This window comes from Astatotilapia calliptera, chromosome 15 (genome assembly GCF_964374335.1).
Source record: "Astatotilapia calliptera chromosome 15, fAstCal68.1, whole genome shotgun sequence".
Taxonomy (NCBI): Eukaryota; Metazoa; Chordata; class Actinopteri; order Cichliformes; family Cichlidae; genus Astatotilapia; species Astatotilapia calliptera.
In genome coordinates this window covers 39,394,492-39,411,460 of record NC_137436.1, presented here as the reverse complement: position 1 = coordinate 39,411,460, position 16,969 = coordinate 39,394,492, and the positions used below count along the sequence as shown (strand labels likewise).

Sequence of the window (16,969 nt, the reverse complement as noted above, 5' to 3'; positions counted from 1 at the left end):
CAAATTCAGTCTGTCGATTTAAAGTCTGATCAGCAATTTGTATTATTGCCTCCACTGTATTATACATTTTTTTTTATTGGCTGACACGGTCGCTTGTTACAATGAGCATGGCACTGTATACGTATCCATTAATGCTCACAAGTGCACAGAAGAATACGCTGCTCTTTGATTAAAACTAAAACTACAGTGCCTGATTTTTCAAATATTTGTGTCTTTGAGAATTGAGCTGGTCCTGCACATACAGTGTCCCACCTAATGGTGGTACTGACAGAATATTAAGACATTGTTTGTCTTGTCTTTGGATTTGTTGATCAGACTCACATGAATTATTAAGGATATTTTACGCTAAAAATCACTGCAGTCTGAGGAGTTCTGGAAATTCTGGAATATGTGGGACTGGAAACTGACAGTTTTTTAAGGTGAGAAATGATTCACTGAGTAGTTGAATGGTGTTGGACAAGACTAAGTCAGGAGTCGTCAGTAATCACGTAAGGACTGCTTGTTGGAATTGCTTTTTTAACAAGTGTGGATGATTGTTTTGTCATCACGTGTCTGTCAAAGATAGATATATTTTCAATGTGCTGTGTTTTTCTTGGGTTAGATTGCTCCTGTTCTTGGAAATAGTGCTTTAACGCTGCATGTAGCCTTGATGGAAAAGTGCACATTCAATCGTCTGCTCTTTTCCACACACATTATACAGGCACAAATTAACGGTGATGGAGGGACTTAGTAATTGGATGCTGGGTCTGATTAACCAATAAAAAAGCATTTTGAAAAGCATTTTGGTGGAACTTTGATCAGTTTTTTTCTAGACAGACGATATTAGCTTCTTTTATATGCTGCTGCTGGTTTACCCTTTATGCTGGGCTATAATTGCCTTTAATAGTATGAATGCAGTATAATTGTAGTGACATTTCCCATACTGACATCCCGTGTCATGAGACCAGTGAGTCAACTTGTTGATGAATACTGTATGTAAATGTGAATCCATCTGCTTTGCTTCTGCCGACAGAGAGATTTGTGTGCATTTTACCAAATGTATTGATATTTTCAGCTCCTGAAACCAAGCCGAGTTGAACCGGGGGTCAATCCACCAGTCCAATTTGTCGGTAAACGCAGACTCATTCCCCTCAGTGATTCCAGTCAATAATGTTTAACCTCATGTGGAAAACAAAGGCAGGGAGAGTAGTACTTACAGACTTGAGAGCCACATTCACCAAGTGTAGTCTCACATCAAAAGCAAGGAGCATGTGTCACAATCATCGGTTATGGTATTTATGCAGGCATGAAAGTTGCACATCGATAGCGTCAGCGTGGCAGAGCGGATAAGCCTACAGAGGAAAGGCTAAAGTGGATTTGGAGTAGAGGGGGAGGATATGAAGGAGCAGATAAGAGTTGAGGGCTTTTTTGGGGATCTGACACGTTGCAGTGTGAGGAGATATTGTCTGCCTTTTATTCATACAACCTAAACATCCAGGACTGCTGCACAGCTATTGTCAGTAAACACAAAGCAACAGCTCAGCCTGCACTCTGTTTAAATGCGCTGACAGAGAATTTGATGCAACTTTTAAACATAAGTCATTGTTTTTATTTGGCTGCCTTTTTCCCCACCGCCTCACACCACCTCAACTTTTCTTCTCGTAAATGTTTCTTCTCTGAACAATTCCAACTGCAGCTCGATCAGTGATATAGAAAAACAAGTACTGAACAGCATATTATCGGTGATTGCAGCTTGCAGGCACCAGCATTTGTTTATTAGCGCTAACAACATGGAGGACATTTTCCATCCTTCTTTCCCAATGACCCACTGATGACAGACTGCCTAAATCAAAGGGTGAATCTAGCAGCAGCATTAGAGTAGTGACACAGCATTAGATCCAGTAGCACAGCGCAAGACAAACGCGCCTGTGTCGGCTTTCCCTGGTAATTTTCAGTTAAAGTGTAAAGCTAACTGCTTAATGCTTTGACAGTAACTAACAAAGTAACTAAACCTTGTAACTCAACAGTTTAGCGCATGTTTTAATAAATGGTGATCAGAGGGGGACACACAGCTCTCACTGTCAGACATGCCTGGGCTTGAATTGTTGTTGTGTCCACTGCCTGGCATTGCTATATCATCTTGATTCGATACTTTTATATGACGTAAAAAACCTATACCAGTAGGACCATATGATATGGGACAGCCGCACTGAGATCATTAATTTAATGCTACTAAATATCTCTCAATTTCAGGACAAAAGATTTTGCCTTTTATCTCAGTGCACATATCTGACATCTGCACATTGCACTGGTACAGATTAAACCAGTAAATCCCCAAAACGAAAGCAGTGCATGACTGAGGTTGATTGTTTTCAGGTGTCTCTGGGGATTATATGAAAGCTACATTAAAATGCATGAGCATGAAGTTATTACAGTATATTCTTCGAGTTACTAATCTAATACTAATTAGTACTTTAATAGTGCTTAAATAGTTCAAATAAATTCCACTACAACCATTTGACAACAAGCTACTCACCATGTGTTTTACTACATTAGCTTTAATTCTCATAATATTAATAACTTTAAAGCTCCTTTCATGTGTGTCAAGCACAGTTGTAGCATGTACAAAAAACACCGTCTATCTCTGCTTTAACATGTGACATTTTCATTATTACCCTCGGACGATCAGTGTAACACACAGAAGCAACTCTTCCAATTCCTCCCCGCACACCGCCTTCTCCGTGTCATAAGAAGAGACACACGTCAAATTCACTCTTAATTCTGCCTTAAATACAGTCCCCCAAATTAACTGCAGCTGACATTAGTGAATTAGTTTTGAGCCTTTCCAGTGCAGCCCATCTCCAGGACGACAGACGGAGGCTATTAAGAATTAATTAACAACCCTGCAATTAGTTTTCTGGTTTCAGTGTAAAAGGGATTCATTCTCATTCCAGACTGCAATCTCCTAAAGCTACATGTGTCACGGGGGTCACATAAGTAGCACGGCGGCTCTGTTTTGTTTTGTTTGTTTCATTGTCCACGAGGACTTTGTGGCAAGAGAACTTTATATCTGTTTCTGAGACCTTGAACTGTGAACCGCTGAACACATTCCTGTGTATGAAAGGAAAGGAAGGCACATGCAGAGAGACCCGGCTGCCTGGTGTTGTATCAGCACTGCCTGTACTGTCTCAAACTGCTGTATAAAATATGCCTCTGAATCAATGGTGCTCACTTCAGGACACTATAGCTTTTATCTGAACCTCCCGCAGGCAGTCAGCAGCAAGGTGGGGAGTAGACACCGGAGTGCATTCACTGCCTCGGGTTCTGTCTTGGCGTAATAAAGGAATATTTCATGTGTGACACTCACACAGCCTGTGGGCGTACATTATCTAAAGCAGACTTTGAGTTAGAAATAATTAACAAAAACATATTGCTTGTGCCTTCATTGAATTGCGTGTGCCGTCCACTCATCCTCATCCTCGCACAGCGCCTCAGCTAGGAATAATCCACTGCACATGCTAATCACTTGGCGATTGATTTGGCCCTTTTTGGTCCAACAATTTCTGTAAACCACCGAATTGATTTGAAAGAAATCAATTAACAGCTCAGGGTAGGTAAATATGAACAAAATTATGGATCGCTCTGTATATAGTATGACCATCTGAGCAAATTCTTGCTGCAGCTTGTGTGCCCGCGCCGAGATGCTCAGCGGGAGCGAATTCCAGTACGGTTCAAGTAGCCCCAGGTGAACTCTGATAACCAGGCAGTCTGCAGTGATAAAGTTATCTTAGATCCATCAAGAGGAAAATGCACTTAACCCTCTACATCCAGCCCTGCCATTTTATCAGCACCATAATGAAAATTGATAAAAGGGAGCTGTCTTATCATAATTCCACATACATAACAGCAGGGAATTGCTATTTTAGGAGGCTACAGGTGAAGGAGATGAGTGGAACAGAACAGGCAGGAAGAAAGAGTTGCCTCCCAGTTGCAGATCAGATGTTATCGATGGAGGAGCTAACGGTGATGCAAGTACAGGCCGTTTGTCGTAAGACATTCTTCATAACTGGCCAGATTGTCGCTGTCATCGCAGGGATGCTGGAGCTGAGCAGCGCCTGACTCAGCGAAATCCTTGGCCCTGCAGCCAGGACTTGCACAGAAATAAAATCCTGATAAGCATTAAAATGTGAGGGAGAAAAGGGGGCACGGGGAATTATTAGAGAGAGCGGGAGCGAGAGACCCACATGTGAATAGGAGATTATTACGGAGACAATGAGAAGACGAGAGGAGGAGAAAGGAGCTGCATGAACCCACTACATGCTGACGCCATTTGTTTGTGTCCCTGTGCATTTTATTAAGCCTCTAACATTAAACAGATTTAGCGGGAGCAGCCAAAGTCATGAAGTAATTATGCTTTAGAAAACGCTGTGATTAAAAGCGCTTGCTTAAACTATCAATCCACACTGTACTGCGTTTTCTTGTTTATTCCCAGAACATGCTGCTCTGAATTTACCCTCTAGATTCAGAGGAGGGATGGAAAAAAGGGAAAAATTCATAAAACATTTTAAAATGGAGATTTATCCATCAGGCTTGCATATAAAGTACACAATTTGCAAGCTCATTGATTTCCTGCATAAAGCATGTCCTTGAATTGATAGGTGTAATAAACATACGTTGAGGTCACTCAGAATCGTGGATTCTCTCAAATACCTGACTCAGTGCAGATAAAATGAATGTAAATGCGCTATAAGAAGGAGGATGAAAGAGGAGACTGTACGAGGGAGCGGTCGATCAGTGAAGACAAGCAACAGTATCTCTGCGGAGAGCACCGGAAATGTCTTCTCTGTTGGGATTCCTTCCTCCAGCTCACACTGCGCTGAGGGCTCTCTTAAGTGTCCAGATACCCCACAGAGGTGTTGATTAAGTCAAGCTGAAGGCCAAAGCCCGCCTGCAATCGAGAGCCCCCGGCTCACTCAGTGGGCTATCAGGTGACCCGTCTCCTGCTCATTCGTTTTCCAGTCAGATACTGATGCTGAGAGGAGCTATTAGAGCCAGCCCCAAAAAGCATTCTGCTGGGTGGTGATAACTGGCAGGTACCACGATGTGGAGAAGGAAGGGGGAGAGGGGTGAGGAAACGGCAGCACTGGGAGGCGGAGGAGGGTAAATGATCTCTGAAGGCCATCTTATTAATGGAGGCTTTTCATTACTAGCACTAATGCAAATGATTGGTGGGGCTAATGAGCTCGAAGGTCTGTATGAATGAGGGCTCTGTGGAGCGGCAGTGTGTGATGATCATAGCGGGAGACAGAGGTGATGAGTTTTGAACATCGTATCTGTTCATGATGAACATTTTGCTTGTACAAGAACAGAAGGAATAGAGAAAGGAATGGATGAGTGAACTGATGGGTCGGTGAGTCAATTGTGCACAGACTCGATATGGCAGCCCGCTACAGGCAGGAGGGTACAAGATGAATGGTGAAGTAGAGGACCGTATTTCACCGTCAGCGGATTGAAGTGAGGTAAGGCATGGAAAATGTCTTGATCGCCTTCTGTACGCTCTCGGTGTGTGTAAGCTCTCAGGAGACGGCGAGGCGCGACGCGTTCTTTGAAGGTGCGGCATCCCCTCGTCACATGTCACAAGGGTTGCATTATTTTACATTTAAAGTCTTTACCAAACATGATGCCTAGGAAAAAAACCCTACTTTTTAGTGTTTGCAGTACTGTGTTAAAAACACCCTTGGTGGCTGCTGTGAACCTGGCGTGTAGAGGGATTTAGCCTGATTTACAGCATGGCGTGTACAGGATCAGTTCTGGCTCAGGAGTGTCTCATCTGGTGTCTCTCGGGGGAGCTGTGGGGGAAGGACCAGAGGCCACTGATTGATGGTCAAGGACACTGAACCCCTCCCACACCCTCTGCTCAGAGGAGCCCATCTCTGAAGCCACGTCCACAGGGGGATTGGGATGTTGCCTGGCTGGCTGCCGTCCGTGTGCCGCTAGTGACAGGCTGTTTGGAGGATACAACCAACTCTGTGAATCCAATAAAAGACAAATGAATAGATTGGAGACTTCATCCAATACAAAAACATGCACGTTTGTTCGATTTGTCTTCCTTCATGTGCTTTATTGAATGTATACAGTATAAAGCTCAAGGAAAGGAAGCCTAAAGTACCAGTGTGTGTTGGTTAAAGAGCTGAAAAGTAGTAGGGTCGGGTTAAACTTTTTGTTTCTGCATTTGTGCCTGTGTTGTAGGATGATGGGATTTCAGTTCATTCAAAGGCTCCATAGATTGCACAGGTGACTGATTAAAGCGTTGATATGAACTATAAAGGGACCAACAGCAAAGATAGCCCACGTTCCCGAATAGATCTTCACCTGTGTCTGCAAAGCCGCCCAATTACCTCACACTATGGATGTTTTTCATTATGCTATGTGAGAAAGGACGCACCTGTGTTTCTCCGAGCTCCTCCAGAAGCCTCCGAGCTCCTCGAGGTACATTTAAACGATTGAAAGGTCCTCGTGATGGCAGAGGGGGAATGAATTCAGGGTCATAGGAGAAGATAGGACGCGGGGAAGAATAGGTTAGCATAATGAAAAGCACCCTATTACTTAATAAACAATGGCATTCCAGCAAATTACAGTGCAGCGCAGCACTCGAGATAATACTCGATACAAAGCCTGCATTGAGTGCCACAGTTGCAGATTTCAGTATGATTCATTATCTGTGTCAACAGAGACTGAAGTTCAAGGCCTTAGCATTTGTTGTGCATATGATATGTGGGTGACAAAACTGCTGTCGATGGAGATTTGGGAGAGATAAGGGGTAGGGAAGGACGAGAGAGTGAGAGAGAGTGCTTCATACTCCAGCTCACTATTTACAGCTAATGGCTCCAGTCCAGAATCAGGGGAGAGTAGCAGGGATTGTTATTTTCATATGACTCTTGCTACAGCTGGAGAGGCTTTAGTTTTTCATTTCAATTCTGTTGCAAAACAGTAATTGAAGCATATCGCTTTCATCTCCACTTATCTCCTCTGCTCCTCTTCCCTTTGGAGCGCTGCTTGTCTTCCCTGCGTTTGCGCATCCTTGACACTATTGGTTTCTCTATGATATATTGTCTGGTATTCTGGTACTTCATTGTAGCTTGCTGCTGATGTACATGGCAATTAAATTCAAACCCCAAAGAGGTAGAGCTCAGTCAGCCCCCCCGCCCTCCTGCATCCGCTGCTGCCGTTTCAGCCTCACTTTCACCCCCCTTTCAATCACTGTCCTTTTTTTCTCTCCCCGCTTTCTCCTCCTTTAGTTCACCCTGCTTCTCCCCACATCGCTCTTTCTTCTGCACTGTCTGTCTCTATCTTTCTCCTTCCATTCCCTTCATGGTAATAAGCAGAGTAATAGTATTGCAGGCGGGTCCTGGTTGGGGACTTAATTAAAATGGCAAGTTACAACCCACACAGTCAAAACAATGGAGGCTTTTCGCGGTGACATGGGGAGATATTAAACAAGCCCAAAATCAAGCACAGAGAGGAGGCAGGGACCGGTAACTCTGACTATACCTCAACCTCACTTAACACTTCCCTTCCTGAAGTACTGAGAGGTTTATTGTTATGCTCTCAGCCCAGTAAACATTAGTCATTGCAGAGATCCACTAATTACTTCGTGAGCTCTTTGAACTGCTGCACGAAAAGCACTTGTGCACAAGATATTAATGTGATTACTGCAGTATTTACTGAGCCGTAAACTACACTGACTCTGATGAGATGAGAGACTGAAGAAGGCAAATAGTGACATCTGCCTATTCCCCCTCCCACCGCCGCTACCACTATACGCACACACATAAACACACACACGCAACACAAACAACACCCAGAATGATTTCGCTAGCATGGCTAGCACAATGCTGCGCGCTGAGGCGCAGGCAGCAGTGGGCCGGCTGAGCAGGACAGGAGCTGTTGCTATGGTTACCATTTCTCAGCTCGCTCTCGCAGCCCAGGAAAACTGTGTCATTATCCTGTACTTTGGATAGGAGGTGAGGGAGAAAGAGAGAGAGGACGGATACAAAGACAGAGAAAGAGGTGGAAAGGGGAGACAAAGAAAGAAAGGCGAGAAGGAGAAAGAAGAGGGAGGGTCTGCGGCTCACGCCGGCCAACCACAGACATAAACCGTATATCATCGCACATCAGACACATTAAAACTACTTACAGCAAAGGTGGAAAAACACTGATTGTCTTGTTACAGTAGAAGGTCCTTCTAGTGAACCTCAGGTCTTTGCAATTATGGGGATGTTACTTCGACACGTACCACCGACCTAAACGTTTTCTGCAGACTTCAACGACACCGGCCTCCCCCGGCTCATCTCTATAAATAGATTCTGCATATCTATTAACCAATCACATCTAGGCAAGCTTTGACTGCGCTAAGTAAAGAGCACGTATGAAAAGAAAGGAGAGAAGGTATTTGCTGAAGTCATCAACTATCTTATTTTATCTGCATTCGTAAAGACAAAAGAAGACGATGGAATCCTGGCCTGGATATGCACCGCTTCCCCAGAAAAAGATCACAAGCTATTTAGTAATGGCTCGAGGAGAACAGCAAAAGGCTCCAGGCCAGCTCCCCACATCCCGGCCCGATCAGACATCTGTGGGTTGAATCTGATCTGCGAAGGCCCAAACCTGCACAGGACCCAAAGGATCTGGTGCCAATATCCCACTGCCGCCAGACACCACAGGACAACCCCCTGGGTCCCATGTCCATTCGCTGACAGGTCCAAGCTGTTTTGGCAGCCCGGGGTGTACCTTTACCATATTCACCGGGCGGTTTGAATGTTGTGGCGGATCGGTGTAATTGTGCACCTCTGTTCACTGTTTTTTTTCCCCTTTTTGTTCCCCTTTCCATCTGTCAGACAAGCTTATAGTTTTCACTCTAATAGGTAAACAACTTCAGCGCTGACAAATAATACCTGAAAATATCAGGTGATAACGGGGTGGCTTTTTCCCTTTCTCTCCATCACAACTCCTGTGAAAATTGTCAATAACAAGCTATTATGTCGGCAAGAAAAAAAAGATCAATCTCTGCATCATTGTATTTATTTTAACACACTAGCGTTCATGTAACACTCTAATGGCAACCATTGCAGGTTCTTATTGAATAAATGCATGGCCCTCACTACCCGGGGCTGAGATTCTTGCAGATCATGCATCTCTGACCTTTGAAACGCCACGAAAACGGCTCGATATGTTGGCGACGGAATCTGTGTTTCTGCGTGGTATGTCTGCGCGTTCGGTTTTGTCGTCATTCACTTTGGGCTGTGTGTTTGTGAGGTCCACATCAGAGGAGTTACATTGTGAACTAATTACATGGCTGTGTAAAGAGGCACCCTGCTGATATGGGCTGTGCACCACATGATTTCCCCTGGTGCAGCAGAGCCTGTTTGTGCTGCTTTGCCCACTTCTTTGTGCAAGCATGCATGTGACCTGTACATGCAGGTTTATATATATACATGTGTGTGTGTGTGTGTGTGTGTGTGTGTGTGTGTGTGTGTGTGTGTGTGTGTGTGTGTGTGTGTGTGTGTGTGCAGATGGAGTGTTTGTTTTGTAACCTGTGAGGTGTGCTTTATTGAGCCAAAACCTAAGAGTGTGCCTGTGATGAGGAGGCAGAGTAGCCCTTTTCCAAATGAAAGGCTGCCCTCTTCCTCTTTGCCCGCCTGACGCAGCTCTCCGGAGAGACCTGTTCATATTACTGTGGCTGTCTGCTGTTCAGAGAAACACAAACAAGCCAAAACAAAGCCTCCTTCAATAGCAATGTTACAAAAGACCTTGTTCAGCCCTCAACTGTTCTCCACTGATGACTTTTTTGGGCCACTAATTTGAAAGAGGGAAAAGGGGGAATAAGTGTTTTGACACTCAACTAAAAATAGATGAGATGGAAGAAAGGTTTTTTTCTCTTTTTTCTGGACTCTGGTGCTGCTACTCCTGATTGAACTGTATGTCCGGTTAAAGTTGGATTTACTAAATGTTTTAGCTGTAGTGGTAGACAGAGTGCAGTATGTGCTGGTGCACCACTGTTTTCAAGTATTAAATGCTGTTAAAACCATAAGGTCCCAGTGGAGTTTTGTGCCAGTTTATTGGAGGAAATATTACATTTGGAAAGAGAAAACTGTAATCTGGCCGCACCTTTAGCGCATACACATTTAGAGCTGGCACACCTGAAATATCTGTCTGCTTTAATAAAAAAGCCAAATTTTATATATACATACACAAGATGCAGTCTGCAGTTGAATGCAGTCAAATCTGTTGCATTCTACATATACATAAATTCTCAACTACTTACATTCAGAGTCCAGCCACAGGTCCGAAGCACAAATTCAGACATTTCTCCACAAGTGTTGACATTGTTGCTGCAGGGGATTCAACTGCAAAGTGAGATAGGCAATGGGTACGCTCAAGTCATGTGACCTGTTGAAAAGAGACGGGTTGCGACCCACACAATCACCTTACAATGGAAAGGTGATTGCAACACCCTCACCTAGAATGTGAAGGTGTTGGCCGTTTAACATCTGGGAGACCAGCAGGTCAACATAACTACTTGCAATCAGTTGCCAAATGCGGAAAAATTGTTTTCTAGTTAATGTGACTGTATTAAAACATCACTAATGTCATTATTCCACCTGCACTTTTCCTGTGATGACAGGTCAGAATGTCTGCAGGGAGTCAGGGAGCTGTAGATGATGTCACAAAACCCTCTGGGTGTGTCCAGCCACCCGAGTGTTCAATAACACTAAGAGGAAAATAAAACAGCTGTCGATCAGGTCGTACACGCCCTCGTTCATTTCGGAGAAGTGATCTGATCAGACAGCATAACACACCAACACCTGTCTCGGTTGACTATTACTGCTTTAAGCCGCAATTATGGGCGACGCATTCGTCACCGCTCGCTGCATAACCATTTATGCCCGCTGCAGTCTGCTTCTAAATGACAGGTGTTGCAGCACAGGAAAAAAACTAGATTACAAAATAGAAGAATATAAAACAGAAAAAATGCGACCATGGTGGCGTTTTCAGCTCACTGTTGTCGAAGGTCTCATCTTCTATAAATGTTGCAGTGATCTCCCTCTGAGAACCTCCTCTGAGTTCAGCAGTAATGATGTCACTTCTGGATGTTACATTTAATACCTTATGAAGCCAGTGCGGTACAAAGAACTGGTAAAGTTCACACCAGTGGGTGAAAAACTTACTGGCTCATACTGTTGTACTATAACAGTAGTAAATGTGTCAGGACAGTTTTGGATGGTCACACGATCAGTGATCTATAAATGTGTCAGGAAAAACTTAACATTCAACTCAGTTACATAATATGGCGTTAACATTTTACTCACTCTTGTCATTGATTGATTGATTTTGATGATTATTTTTCTTCATTTGCTGTTTTTAAATTTGCTCTACAAAGAAGTCGACTTTGTTTTATGTTTTTTGATCTGAGTTAACTTTCAGCCATTTGGGGCTTGATTTCTGGTTGTGTTGCTGATCAGTTAAATTACCAACAAGATAAGACACATCATCAAACTGGCCTTCAGCCCCACAAAGTGTGCTGTGATATCTTGAGATGCCCGACAGGATAGTCTCAGAGGTGTGCAACATGTAGTTGACCACATCACTTACTGACTTCCTTACAGAACACTAATCTCTGACCATCAACAGGCCCCCTCCCAGGGGCTCCCTCCCCAGGTCTGGAGGAAACTGAGAGCTGGTCTAAGGAAAGTCTTGGATGTCACCAACCATTTTACTGAGACTAATATCTTTTTGACTTGGACGATACCACCTCTTTCATCTGTGGGCTGTTTTTCCCATTAATGTTTTTTATTAATTAATTTAGAATTTTTTCTTAAGACCCTCCCAACAGATTCCTTCCACTTTAATTCCTTCATCTCATATAATTCATTATGTAACTATACTCAGATTTGTATCCACTCATTTATTTAATGTAGTATGTATGCATGTCTATTGGTATATGTTTGTATGAATGCATTGGTGTGCAAATGCGTATGTAAAACTACTTATGTATGCATATGTTTATTAGTGTTTCTAATGTCTTTATCTTTTACAGCTTGTCCTGTTTTCCTTTATCTATTGTAAAAAAGGAAAACTACTAAAAGTCTTGTGAGTTCATGTGCGGTAATAATCTCTTCTGATAGCTTTACTACATTTAGTTGTTCATGAGATTATAATGCAGCCTTTTTACTAGTATCAGAGCTTAACTCTGTCTCACAAGCCAACTGGAATCAGTGGCAGCGGTACAGTAATTGCCATTTTTGCTGTGTCATTTGGACGCGCCACGCCAAGTTGACCGCGGGGTTTGAAAATGGTCAGTGCAGCGAGTGAAAGTGCAATCACAACTAATCAGAGCTTCTCTTGTTTCCTGCCCACAGCGCCCAACACTGCACCCTATGGGAGCACAGGAAGTGCGCACATCTCGCTGGCCTGCCGGTACCTGGTCATGGCTCTCTCCTCCTTCATCAGCGTGTACTAGCAGAGGCCAGCCCAGACACAATGACTGTCGAGAGCATTTATGAATCCTTTTTGACATTGCTGATGGCTGGAATCCAATCTGGTACAGTTTGTTGAGCTGTGGTGGGAAAATAATCAGCGTTACTTTTTGTGTGGGGAAATGTTTTTTTTTTCCTTTTTTTTAATCTTATTTTCTTATTTGGTGAAATTTCTGTAATGTAAATACCATGATGTTTTTTATTATTATTATTATTGTTTCCTCTTTATTATTTTTTTTCCTTTTCTGATTGATTGACCAGCTTGTGAATCAGTACTCATCCCCAACCCCCACACCAATCAACAGCCCCACCCTCCCCCACCCCTCGAACCTTTCAAATGAGTTCCTTTCATGCATCTTGTCCCTGCGAGGCGATGGCGCAAAATTGACATCTTCACCCATTTTTGTACACGACTAAAAAAGAAGCAATTCCGCAAAGTCTCTCAGTACAAAGAATTACCATACCAATGTTGTATTGAATGTATTACCGGCTGTTGAACAAAGGAAAGACATTTAGATTCCTAACAATACAATTTTTGATCATGGAGTGCGCTCTGAAAAAAAAAAACAGTTAAAAAACAACAAAAAACCAACAACAAAATAATAATTTAAAAAAAAAAAGGCAGGGCGTTTTCAGGACCTGTATTACTCACGATTACTCAATAGATGGATGAACAGTGTTCAAGGTGTGTTTGCCGTATCCTGAAATGGGTCCTTCAGTTACTATGCCTGCCTAACCGCTTCAATCAGGCAGCCGTCAAAAGTAGCAAAATATACTGTATTGTATCTTTATATTTTAATATAGCGTAGGCTTTTGTTTTAAAGTGGGACCAGCTTTTCTCATTCGACCAAGAGCATTAACACAAACCATGACTTTGTACGCTATGAAAGGAGGAACATCGCCGCCCCCATGTTTACATTTTTCTTGAAAATAGAAATAAAAAAGTATATTCTCTGTTTTTTTCCTTCTGTTTTGTCTTGCTTTTTTTTCTTCAGCGAGTCAGTGTATGTGAAGAATATGACAAATTGTTGCAGTTAGGAAAAAGGCGAGGCCCAAGTTGAGTTTCTTTTTAGTTTGCGCTCCACCTCCAGTAGGTATCAGGGCAGAGCGCTTTGTCTCTGAATTCGCTGCGTACCTACTGATCATCTTTGGCTGAAAACCCACAGCTCCGTACTGTAGGATCGGTTTTTTCGCCCCCAACTTTGGGTATGAAACTTGGATAATGGAGTCTGGGAAAGCACCGTTCTGCTGCACTGCATTTTATTACTCTCCTTTCCAGTGCAGAGAATTACATGCAGAAATATGCCCCACTTTCTTTTTTTCCCCTTCAAATAAAGAGTCAAAGCCATATTTGGCTAAGTGCATAATCTACAAAAAACCTACAATAATTGCACCTTTTGCAACTTTAACTTTTTTTCATGTTATTCATGATGAAGAGAAGATGCTCATTACCAAACAAACATGGCCTAAGGTGCTACCAGCCCTCTCCAAGATGATCAAGGTTAACAAAGAGATGATCAGTGTGCATCGGAGGTCATTTAAATTCAGCCTAACAGCAGAAACTGTAACTTTTCAAGGCTTAAAATCAGTGTTTGCTTTTAGACAAGGCTGTCAGCGTGGCATATTCATCCTCACGTATCCTTAATTCATGGTTGAAACAGAGAAACTGTACTGTGATGCCTTAATAGTACCATAGACATTAAATTACCCTCTTTTTGAAAGGACGCTTGGAGAAAATCTCAATATGACACAACTTATTTGTCATTTTGACGTATTATTGATGACTGAATGTTCATGAACAATTAGCTGACTTATCTGTTAAATTAGGCATTATATCCAGTCAAATCCAACCGATGGCTCCTGCAGGTATTTTCAAATAAGTCAGTTGTACAAATGCAGTATTTCCGGTCCAAATAACGCGTTCGGGTTTGGACCGAACAGTGGAGGGACTAACAGAATTCAAGTTCAGAGTATTTTAAGACAGCAAACTTGCAACTGCAAATCTATAGAAAAATAGCCATCGCAGTTAAAAGACTTAAAGCACAAACATTATTATTTGAACGTTTTGTGGTGATTTGTTTTGAGGTCTGCTGAGCTTTTCTGTTGTTTCCTTTTCCGTTTCTTTCTTTTATTGTTTGTACTAAAGTTGTTATCAGCTTGTTTTACAAATTATAAAAATACTGCACCATATGATCTTGTTTAAATGTTAAGGTATAATGAAAATGGGTCAGACGTATATTTATTCTCTTCCTTTATAAAAACAGTGTAAAAAAATACATTTGAAACATGTAAAACTGAATATGTGACATTTATTTGAATGAGGCACAGTATGGCATAGTTTATAATGTTGTCTGGTTCATTTAGATGCCATAACTGTTGTTGATTTAAGTACATTAAAAGAACAATGTTTGCAATCAAATTACCTACTTTTTGAAAGAGAGAGGGTGTGAACCAATATAACAGTATTATAGAACAGAGTCAATGTGTGTATATTTGGAGAAAATATGATACCTTTTGATCTTTAGAGCCAGTGTGTAGTCATAGTTTCACACACTTGCGTGTTTGACGATGTGCAGAGAGTATGGTTGTGCTGCATGTCAAAGTTAACCTGTGTTTTTGAGGTGGGCATTTTACAGATATTCATACTTTTTATGACTGGAAGCAGTTTTTTCCAAACGTTTGGTTCATAAACCTGGTCTAAAAAGACATACCTCTTACAGATTGCCAGGCTATGTTTGTTTGTGATTTCTTTCGATCGACTTTGCTGATAAACTAAAAACAACTGCTGTTCAGAGTCATGATGATTATTGTGGCACATTGGTGACAGTCTGGAGTTATGTTGGTTGCTTGTTAAGCAGTTAAAACCATGCTAGTATTCCATATGAAATGTAATGGATGTTGATTATTTTCAATAATGGTATTAACAAGTCCCTTTTATCAAATCAATATTATTTGCAATAAAAGTCTTCATGTTACAAGATAAAGCAACATCTGACTTAATGAGCACTCAAGAGGAGTTTTTCATTGTTACTTCATGATGTTTTGAGAGTAAAGGTAGCTGAGACAGCATCCTCACAGCGTACGCGGTCCCGTCACTACAACCTCACTGCACGTCATTTCCCCCATGTAGCAGATTTTTTCTTAAAGCGTTTGGCAAAACTACAAAATTAGCTTAAATGCTAAGTTGTAAAGAATTCGCCAAGAGCTCGTGTGGGTTGCACCAGTTTGTAAATTTGCTATGTTTGCATTTAAAGTCTTTCGTAGTAACAGACAAAGAATTGTCAATAAAAACCGGCATAGCCTTTGTTTTCCAATAGCATAGAAGTCTGTGGCAAAATGACCCAACTTCTCACTTGTTTTATGACCACAGTAAACTCGTCAGGTTATGGTCTCTGTCACTAGTTCTTCTTTGATGTATCGTGACTTTTATTTTATAAAGTACGGTCCCATTTATAGTAAACTAGATGGTTAAGCAATTTGTGTTCGGTAACTACGGTTTTGCAGTGTTATTGGGTTTGCAGTCAGAGTCACTCTTCGCCAATCAGGTTTCTAAACACCAACATGGCCACAGCTAAAATGACCAAGCAGTAGGTGTGCATCTTTTATTTACAGTTTCCACCATGATGTCACCCATCAGTCTGTGAAGTCCCAAAACGAGTGTTTTCGCCCTCTTGGCTGCAAAAAAAGAAAACGTGATGAGGAAGGGCAGGTCTGGCTGTGAAACCTTATACTTATTAGCTAATAACTTGTGATTGACAGCTTGTTAGCCAGTTTCAGACCACACCTCCATTTTGACACATAGTATGAGATAAAAGATTTACATCGCAAATGTAATTTTTTATTTTTTATTTTCCGCAACGAGTGACTGAGTCCACAAACTCAGCAAAAAAGTGTTTACAGAGGTCAAAACAGAAAGCCGTTTTCCTGTAGATGTCTATTGGACCAGATGTGTTTTTGCTACCACAGCCATCGCCATCTGGTGGCCTTCACATAGAATGCAGGTTTAAGGCACTTCTGCACTGGTTTCATTTTTCCAACACAAATGCTATGTCCATGGTTTATACCAGCGGTCCCCAACCCCCTGGCCATGGACCGGTACCGGTCCGTAAGTCGTTTGGTACCGGGCCGCGAGAGTTGAGGCTCAGGTGTGAAATGTCTGGTTTTCAGGGTTTTTATCGGTTTTCAGCGTTATTTTGTTATCGTTTTTATCGTTAACTCGGTTTTCCTGGGTCTTTTCACGTGTGTTATTTTTTTTCGGTACCGGTACTAGTTTTATTTTGTTGTATTTATCCGCGACACCTTAAAGGCCGGTCCGTGAAAATATTGTCGGGCATAAACCGGTCCGTGGTGCAAAAAAGGTTGGGGACCGCTGATTTATACCATCCATGGTTTCACTGCATCCTAAATATTGTTTTCTCTTTAATATCTTATTTTAGTTTTTTTATGTACGCATT

General features: G+C 42.1%; 1 protein-coding gene across 2 annotated transcripts in view; it reads left to right on the top strand.

Moving 5' to 3' along the window:
• The window catches only part of negr1 (neuronal growth regulator 1), a 165,360-nt gene extending 151,881 nt beyond the window's left edge, over positions 1-13,479 (top strand). Inside the window, exon 7 of one of the 2 annotated variants that reach the window (XM_026142485.2) lies at positions 12,399-13,479. In XM_026142485.2, the coding sequence (XP_025998270.1) occupies positions 12,399-12,499 (101 nt within the window). In that variant the 3' untranslated portion in view covers positions 12,500-13,479. The remainder of the gene's footprint in view (positions 1-12,398) is intronic. The other variant, XM_026142484.2, reaches the window with a different exon arrangement.
• The last annotated feature ends 3,490 nt before the right edge of the window (positions 13,480-16,969 follow it).